Here is a 9570-nt window from a genome sequence, read left to right as displayed (position 1 = left end):
CCACCTCCAAAAGTCCTATATCGAATAGTTGCTCCTATACAAAAGCTGCCCTTACAGACAGGTCTCGTTGGCCTTGGCCTCCTGAGGGCCAGCTCTCACCTGTCTTCCAAACACAGGGGCTCGTTGCTTTCCTTCCTGTGGAAAAGAACTGGCCTTGTCTTCTGGGCAGAAATGGCTGAAATTGGGATTCAACATTCAAAATTCTGAATATCCAAGTGTTGCTCCCAGACAAAGCTGCCAGGAAAGGCAGTGTATCTGTCCAGAGGCCTTTGTCTCTGGTAACTGCAGTTCATCACCCCTAAAACACTGGGGTAACACGGTTTCCTTCCTGTTGAGATCATGTTGACAGTGTGGGGACCCTGTGGAACCAAGGGACCGTTGTGACATTGTAGGTATCATCAATACCAGAGACCACTGTGATACTGTGGGACCTTGTGGCACCAAGGCCATCCCTGTGGCTCTGCTGTGCCGCATCGTCCCAAGGGCCCAGTGTGAAGCAGCAGGGCTTTGTGGAACCAAGAGGCCATTGCTGCATTTCAGGGCCTCATGGAACCCAAGGGCCATTGTGATCCTGCAGGGCACTGTGGATCCATGGAGACCATTGTGGAATTGCAAGACTCCATGGAATCATGGAGACCATTGTGACACTGTGGGGCCTCATGGAACCAAAGGGCCACTGTGACCCTGCAGGGCCTCATGGAAGCGCAGCACAATTGTGACACTGCAGAAGCAAGGAGAACATTGTGACACTGCAGGGCCTCATGGAAACAAGAAGACATGGAACATGTCTGGCTGGTTTTGCCTCCCAGGGCCACTGGACAGGTCCAGCTGAACTTGGAATGTTGAGGGCTACCTCTTATCAGCTCTGGAAGCACTGTGGCTCTGTGCTTTCCTTCCTATGGAAAAGAACCAACCTTCTTTCCAGGTGCCCATGGCCAAAATTGATACTCTCTCTGAAAAATTCCCTATCGGCAAGGATTCTCCCACACAAAAGCTGCCAGGACAGAGAGCTCTGGCTGACCTTGGCCTCTGGTGGTCACCTCTCATCTCAAGGAAGGCCTGAGGAAAGTATTTGAACAGGTTTGACCTCTGGAATATCAATGAGTCTCTCCTACTCTGAAAACACTCAGATGATCTCCTGATCATGGGTCTCCTTTTTTTTCTCATGGTCTATCATGCATAAAATATTTTTTTTAGCTAAAAATTATTATTCTTATCCCTCTACCAGTGTTATCTGACACAAATCCCCTCCTCTATATATGGATCCAGGTCTCCTGTACAGGCAAACAAAAGAATGTAGCAGGAATGATTTGTCTCTGCTCCCATCTGTCCCATCTCTCTGGGACTTGGGGCTCACAAGCTCAGCTCCCACCCAGAGAACTTGCAGACCCTGGGCTGCTCTTCTTGGCCCCTGCACGCTCAGCCAGGCTGAGATGGACACTGATGGTTTCTGGGCCAGGCTCTCTGAGCCCAGCCCAGCTCCCTGCAAGCTCTGCCAGCTGCCCTGAGCTCTGGGCAGCACCAAGGGCCTCTCCCCAGCCCAGCCCAGCCGGCTTCGGCCCCACAGATCTGCTCAGGCCAGGCTGCTCTGGGCACTGCCCCACGGCCTCAGCCCCTGGCAAGGGCACAGCAGCAGCTGCAGCTGCCACAGGACTCAGCCCCAGCCATGGGGAAAGGTGCTTGGCCAAAGCCAAAGGAGGCTCCCTGGCTGCCCTGCTCCCCTCGGGCTAAGGTGCTGAGAGCTCTGCAGCCCCTGCTGCCATCCCATCTGCCCAGGGCAGCAAAAGAGCCCCGGCCCTGGGGCCCTCAAGAGCTGCTCCTGCTCCAGGACCAGGGTCACTCCCAAAGCTGGGGCAGACACAAAACTGTGCCCATTTCTGCTCATTCCTGCTCTGATCAGGATAGATCCTCAGCACCTTGGAGGTTTGGTGATGAATTTTACTTTTCCAGAGGCCTCTTCTTTCTTGAGCTCTTCAGTTGAGAAATTCAGTGAAAAAGGCTCATAAACATTTGTTCAAAACACCCAAACAAGACAAGCCCATGGGAATAATTCAAGTCTTGAATTCTTCGGTGGTTAATTAGAAAGATTCCAAAGTGAATCTATGATATTGAAAACAATGAATAGAGAATTGTTTTGTCCTGTTTAGTTTTCTTTTCCCCTTTAAATTGCTATCAGCAATCCCCAGTTGATATTGATCCCCAGCCCCTCCTCATGCAGTCTGAACAGATATGAAAATCCAGACCCTTCAGGGCTGACAATCAATCACACTTTGTCCCTACCCCCTCCCCACCATTTCCCCCATCCAACCACTGGCACTCAGAGCAGCTGAGGAATGGAGTCACATCCAGGGGTGTCCCCAGGGCTCAGGATTGGGGCCAGGTCAGTGAAATCTCTTTATTGCTGATCTGGATGAGGCCATCGAGAGTACCCTCAGCCAGTTCCCAGGTGAGCCCAAGCTGGGTGGCAGTGTGGCTGTGCTGGAGGGCAGGAAGCTCTGCAGATAGATCTGGACAGGATGGAGCCATGGGCCCAGGACAATGGGATGAGGTTCACCAAGGCCAAGGGCCACATCCTGCCCTGGGCTCACAACCACCCCAAATCCCTGGCTGTGCCCTGCTCCTGATCCCCACAGCCTGTCCTGTTTCCTTCATCCCTGCATTGCCAGGGACTCTCTGGGACAAGGGAGCTCTGCTCTGGGCATGGCGGGAGGTGCAGGTGCCACCACTGGAGTGGGAACCAGAACTCACCAGGTTTGTGTCCTTTGGGGGTCAGGAACTCGTGGGACTCAGAGGCACAGGAAGTTTCTCTTCACGGTGAAGAGACTCTGGTTAAACAGGATATAATTCAATAACGACCACGCTCTTCCCTGAGCCATATGCAATGTCCCAGGAGTGTCTGACATGTCCACCATCCACAAGTGATTTCCATACTAAAATTAGTTTTAGAAAAATATGGTTCTGTGATAGATATAAATAGAGTTAAGTTGTTGTATCAGCATGCTCGTCTGGAAGTGGGGATAAAACAGCCTGAACAATTCCTGATTTGCAAAGCTCTCAGTGGTGGATGGAGAAGGGAAGTCAGGCTGCTTTTAGTGTTGAGGAAATGCTAAAACCAGCCTGACTCATTTCATCTCCTCATGCCCTGGCTGATCTCCCCTCTTTTCCCTTCCACCCATCGGCTTTTGTCTCTCCCAGGCCCCCTGTGAAGAGCCTGGCTCTGTGTTCTCCATCCCCTCCTTGCTGGCACTGCCAGGCTGGGATGAGGAGCCCCTCAGCCTTCCCTGCTCAGGGCTGGACCAGCCCAGCTCCCTCAGCCTCTGCTCACAGCCCAAGGGCTCCAGCCCCACCTTGGAGGCCCTTCCCAGACCCTGCTCCAGCTGCCAGACATCTTTCCTGCCCTGGGGAACCCAAACCAGGCCACAGTGACCTGGATAATCCCTGTCTTGATGTTCTGGTCACACAGCCCTGGCCCCTTGTCCCCATGTCAGGCTCTGGGGTGGATCCTGTGGAACATCCTTTGGTGGAGGCTGTGGCTCAACGTGGGCCGGGGGGATCCTGGGGGACAGGGACCCTGCTGGGCATGAACAGCATTGGACTTGTTGGGAGAAACTGTGAGGGGGAGCTGGGGCAGAGTGACCAACCCCGTGACCTCACACAGCCCTTCTGGGATGTCACACAGCTGATCTCTGATGGTTGGTCACAGCCAACTCTGTGATGTCACAGTCTGCTCTGTGATGTCAGACCTCAGCCCTCTGATGTCACAGATGGCTCTGTGATCTCACAGAGGCAGTATATGATGTCATAGCTGCTCAAACACCTCACATAACCCACTCTGTGATGTCAAAGCCCACTTTGTGGCCTCATGTTACCAGATTATAAACTGTCTCCACCAGGTGAGCTGACACCTGGAGCTTGTTCTCCAAAACCCCAGGCCTATGGAAACCACACAATGCCCATTGTGTGAGAAGGAGAACTGGAAGTTCAGCAGCCTCAGTGTCCTGCCAGCTCTGCCAGGCTCAATGGAACACTGGGATCCACAACCACCAGAGAGACCCCCAGGACAGAAGAACGCATGCAAAAAGGGGAGGAGAAACGTGCTAATGATTTTGGGGAAATGATTATCATATGTGTGTTCAGTCAGGGAAAATCAACGAATATGTGTGCAAAATACAGAAAATAAACAGAAACTTTCCTGTGCTCAGCAAGCACGGCTTTGGAAGGAGCTATCCCCCATGCATCCCGCTGAATAAAGAATGCTGCTCCTTAATGCTGCATTGGGGTTAAGGAGTTTTCTGTTTTACAGAATTTTTGGTGACACTCACACTGCCAAGGAAAGCTCTGTCTGCTGCTGTTCACAAACAGAGAAGGGCTGGTGGCAGATGTAGGGCTCGGAGGCAGCCTGGGGCACAGTGACCATGAAATAATGAAGTTTTCATAGTTCTGTGAAAGAAGGAGGGGCAGCAAAAAAACTTCCGCACTGGAATTAGGAAGGGCAGACTTTGGCCTATTTAGGACGTAGTTTTGGGGAGTACCAAATCTCGTACTGATTGTTTTAAGGGAAACATCCCTTAAAAACAAAGAGGTCCAGGAAGGATGGACACATTTCAAGATAGTAATCTTAAGGGGGAAGGAGAAGCCCTTCCCAGTGTGCCAAAAGATGAGCTATTGAGGAAAATTACTATCCTGGCTGCCCATGGAGCTTTTGCAAGGATTCAAGGGAAAGAAGAGTATTCATCAACTTTGGAGAGAAGGTCAGTCAACTTAGGAAGTATTTAAGAATGTTGTTAGGTCATGCAGAAAGAAAAGTTGAAGTGTGAAAGCTGAAACTGAGCTTAACCTGACCACTTTTGTGAAAAATAATAGAAAATATTTCTACAAAAAAATTTATAGCAAAACATGAGATAAGAGTCTCTACTCTTCATTGGATGCAGTGGAGAATATAGAAACTAAAGATAAGGAAAAGACTGAGCTGCTTAACACAATGTTTGTCACAATTTTTAATATTAGGACAGGTTGCCCTTAGAACAGGTGTTCTCCACAGGCACTGATGGCATTTGTGCTCCCTCAGGTTCATGTCCCCACAGCAACAGCATGGGGGTGCTCCCCCTGCTGTGTGCATGCAAACAGGGGCTCCTGAGCCAGTGCTGCCATGTGTGTGCCTGCAAGGATGGGACACCTGTGTGAGCCGGGGGAGAGACCAGGGCTGCAGAGGGGGGATGTTGTTGGCAGCTCCATGAGGACGCTCTTGGACGCTGCCCTGGGCTGTGCAGTGCACTAGGGATGGATCAGCCCCTGCTCTGCTGCTCCTTCCCGTCTGCTCCAGGGCCCTTGAAGAGCCCCAGCCATGCTGTTTGCCCCCAGCCTGCCTGGAACAAACTGTGGCTTTTCTTTTGGAAAATATGAAAAAACTATAATCAAGGGAAAAAAAACCAGCAAGAAAACCAACAAGAGCTATCTAGGATGACTTTTATTGCAAGTGATTTGCAAAAATTGTCATCTAATTTAGTCTTTCTGAATGCATCCAGCCATCAGTCTCCACACGGCAGCCTTGAGCTCCTGGTTCCTCAGGCTGTAGATGAGGGGGTTCAAGGCTGGAGTCACTACCGAGTACAGAACTGACAGGGCCAGATCAAGGGATGGAGAGGACATGGAGGGGGGCTTTAGGTAGGAAAATATACCAGTGCTGATAAACAGGGAGACCACAGCCAGGTGAGGGAGGCAGGTGGAAAAGGCTTTGTGCCGTCCCTGCTCAGAGGGCATCCTCAGCACAGCCCTGAAGATCTGCACATAGGAGAAAACAATGAACACAAAACAACCAAATACCAAAAAGACTGTAACAACAAGAAGCTCAAGTTCCCTGTAGTTTGAGTGTGAGCAGGAGAGCTTGAGGATCTGGGGGATTTCACAGAAGAACTGGCCCAGGGCATTGCCATGGCACAGGGGCAGGGAAAATGTATTGGCTGTGTGCATGAGAGCATTGAGAAAGGCACTGGCCCAGGCAGCTGCTGCCATGTGGGCACAAGCTCTGCTGCCCAGGAGGGTCCCATAGTGCAGAGGTTTGCAGATGGACACGTAGCGGTCGTAGCACATCACGGTCAGGAGGGAAAGCTCTGCTCCAATGAAGAAGACAAACAGAAATAGCTGTGCAGCACATCCAGTGTAGGAGATGGTCGTGGTGTCCCAGAGGGAATTGTGCATGGCTTTGGGGACAGTGGTGCAGATGGAGCCCAGGTCGCTGAGGGCCAGGTTGAGCAGGAAGAAGAACATGGGCGTGTGCAGGTGGTGGCCGCAGGCTACGGTGCTGATGATGAGGCCGTTGCCCAGGAGGGCAGCCAGGGAGATGCCCAGCAAGAGGCAGAAGTGCAGGAGCTGCAGCTGCCGCGTGTCTGCCAATGCCAGCAGGAGGAAGTGCCTGATGGAGCTGCTGTTGGACAGTTGCACTGCCTTGGCATGGGAATCTGTAAAAAAAGCAATCATGGAACAGTTGTGTTTGGAGAGGACTTTAAATATCCCAGCACAGCCTGGGGGCACTTTCCCCCCACTGCCTGCCCAGGGCTCTGCTGCCTGGAGCTGTCCCTGCCAGCAGCTGCTTCCCTGTGCCCAGGGCTGGGCCCTGCCAGTGCTGCCAGAGCCCAGCCCAGCCCTGGGGGCTCAACTCTGCCCTGCAGAGCCTCCCAGCTCTGGCAATGCCCAGTGGCAGCTCTTGCTCTCCAGGCTCTGATGGCTCTGTCAGAGCAACCCTGAGGAGGCTGAAAAAGCAAAACTGATGCAGCTTCTAGGGGGCCCTGTGCAGGTTTCTGTCACTGCCTGGCTTAGTAAGATCTGAGAAAAAGCTATTTTCTTTTTCTGAACTTTGACTGAGAGATGAATATCAATGTGCAGTTTTTCATCCTGGCAACAGAAAGCAGTAGATTAAAAAAGCAAGATTTTCCAATTTATGCAGCCCCAGCCTTGCTGTGCTCCCTGTATAACCTACTTGGAAATATTCTACAGTTAAAGGTCATGCTGGGAGCAGTCCTGAACAATTCAGCATCCTCAACAGACAAAGAAAACACTTCCAAGCCTGACCAGCTGTCTCCTCCCACCCAGACCTTGTCCCCCCATGCTGGGAGCAGCTGCCAGGGCTGGCTGAGAGCTGTCCCTGGCAGGCAGCAGAGTCCCTGCCCCAGCACAGCGCCCTGGGCTGCAGGACCCTGCTCTGCAGGACAGCCCTGGGCACCCCTGGCTGCTCTGCACAAGAGACAATCAGAGAAAGTACTCACAGGTTCTGTAGGCATTGGGATGTTCCAGCTTTAGGAGATGGCTCCAGGAGCTGGAGCTGCATTGTCCTGCAGCCAGAGGTTCCTGTGCCAAGGGCTGGCAGTGATTCTGCCCCAGGCACTTCTCAGCACCTACCCAGCCCTGACTGATTAAAGCTCTCTGTGCCTCTGTGCTGTGCCCGGGGTGGCTGCAGGCAGTGCTCCAGCCCTGCTGGGCTGGCAGAAGAGCTGCTCATCAAGAGAAATGTGCTTTTGAAGCTTTGCTTGGTTACCCGGAACTTCCTCTGTGCCAGGAGCCCAGCCCAGCTCAGCAGCACAGACACAGCACCAGGACTTTAATGAGCCTCAGGGGCTTTGTGCTCACGCCCTGAACATCAGTCCCTGAGAGGGAGCTGAAGAAAGCTCTCCAGAACTCCAAGTCAGAATCCAACTCCAAAGTTTCTTGGACTTTTAATGGGTCCCAGTGAGGTACACAACAGAGAAAGTGTCCCCAGGCCCCAGGCCGAACAGAGAACTGGAGGCAGTGATGACAGGTGGGGACAAAGAGAAGGCAAGTCTTGGTGCCCTGGGGCACAGCAGGGTCCGTGCCACCAAGGGCTGTTAGGAGACACCTTGTCCTGAGGCACTGGGGCCTCCTGGCACGGCCCCAGCCAGGCTAGGCACTGTAAGCCCCTTGTCCTGCCCTCAGCATCCCCCCCTAGCCCACATCCCAGTGGCCTCAAGGATCTGCTGGAAGGAGTCCCTGGGGAGCCTTGCTCAGGAATGGCCCTGGGGGCTCCTGAATGCTCCCAGGGACTGCAGGTTTTTCAAAGGACTTTGGGTTTGGCTTTTGCCTTGGAGTCTCTGAGAGGTTTGTGTACTCATGGCCTCCAATTATCTGCTATAATTAGTCCCTGGAGAGGCTCTGTCAGTAACAACACTCATTGGGGGTCATTAATGCTTCAAGGTACTTCAGTTATTTTAAGGTACTTGGTGTTGCCCTTTGGATACAGACTCTGTGAGAGGTTTGTGCAATCATGGCCCCAATTATCTATTTTAATGAGTCCCTTGAGAGCTTTGTACTGACATTCAGTGGGGCTCATTAATGCTTTGAGGTACTCAAGGTTTTAAGGTACTTTGGATTTTTCTTTTTCCACTCTTCATCTCTGAGAGGTTTTTGTGCCATCCTGGCCTCCAATTCTCTCCTGCAAGGAGTCCATGAGGAGCCTGTGTTGTAGAGGGACCTCAGTGGCACCCATTCATGCTTTGAGACACTTTGGGTCTTTCCTCTGACTTTGACTCCTGGGAAGGTTTGTGCAATCTCCTCTCAGGCCCTGAGGTTCAAGGGCTCAGCTTCAAATGCACTCAGAGCTCATTAGGATCAGGCAAGTCCTGCCAAACCATGGCTCTGCCTTGATTTCCCTCTGGTCTGGAGCAGTTCATCAGGAAGATTTCCTTTTACAGTTACGGAGAAATATTTCAATGAGCTTCTAAGAAATATGTAATCCTATTTTAAAGACTGTATTTTATTACTTTTCTCTTTTGAGAAGAGGTGATTGCAGCATTCTGTTCCTGATATTGCTGTAGTGCTGCTCCTAAGGAGGTCTGGCCACGTCAGAAGAGTTATACATTGGAACTGGAGTCCAGTGTGGACAGCCATGCCTCAGATTCCCCAACCCCATGTGAGACATGATTTTCACTTTCAATATTTTCAATGGTTTATTAAGTCCTTATCAAAATACAACAGAAGGGTCTTGATTTTCATATCTTTTCAAATACAACAGAAGACTGAATAAAGAAAAGAATATAGTGCCAGAAGCAAAGAATTCAGTCACCATGTGCTCATCTACAAAATGGATGCTCTGTCTTTTACATCTCTAGCCCCTCCCAAAGTCTTGTCAATCGACTCCTTTTTCTCTGTCTAGTGGTGGAGATCACTGTCTTACACCTTGATTGGAGGTCAGGTGCTGCCATAGTAACAAGCTGACCCTCCCAAATGCCCCAACTACTGAGGCCGTCCTGTGATAAAAATGCAAGGGGCAGGGGAAGGATAATTATACATCTACAAAACTTCTCTTTACATATATGTAATATTCACCCCTTAATTGTGAGAGTCAACCATACAATCACTCATCTATAAAACTCCCCCCTTTTCTTTTTCTCTAAGTCATTTTGCTTGAACAATTAAGTAAAAAATTTTCTCTCTCTCTTGAATGAGTCACACCACCATCTGTTGATGTGGGCAAGGACAGTGGGAACAGGTGAAAAATAATCTCAGATTTTCCTCAGACACACTTATTTGGAATGGACAAAAGGACATCCCAGAGGTCCA

At 51.0% G+C, this 9570-nt stretch overlaps 1 protein-coding gene across 1 annotated transcript; it reads right to left on the bottom strand.

The window, feature by feature from the left end:
* Positions 1-5502: 5502 nt before the first annotated feature.
* LOC131096416 (olfactory receptor 14C36-like) lies at positions 5503-6267 on the bottom strand. The gene has a single exon (XM_058044754.1). The coding sequence runs from the start codon at positions 6265-6267 to the stop codon at positions 5503-5505; it is 765 nt and encodes a 254-aa protein (XP_057900737.1).
* Positions 6268-9570: the final 3303 nt, after the last annotated feature.

The sequence above is a fragment of the Melospiza georgiana genome, unplaced genomic scaffold (assembly GCF_028018845.1).
Source record: "Melospiza georgiana isolate bMelGeo1 unplaced genomic scaffold, bMelGeo1.pri scaffold_29, whole genome shotgun sequence".
Classification (NCBI taxonomy): Eukaryota; Metazoa; Chordata; class Aves; order Passeriformes; family Passerellidae; genus Melospiza; species Melospiza georgiana.
This window is presented reverse-complemented; position numbering and strand designations above follow the sequence as displayed.

Excerpts from the sequence above, each read along its gene's own strand:
- LOC131096416 (XM_058044754.1), bottom strand. The coding sequence starts at position 6,267 with ATGTTCTTCTTCCTGCTCAACCTGGCCCTCAGCGACCTGGGCTCCATC.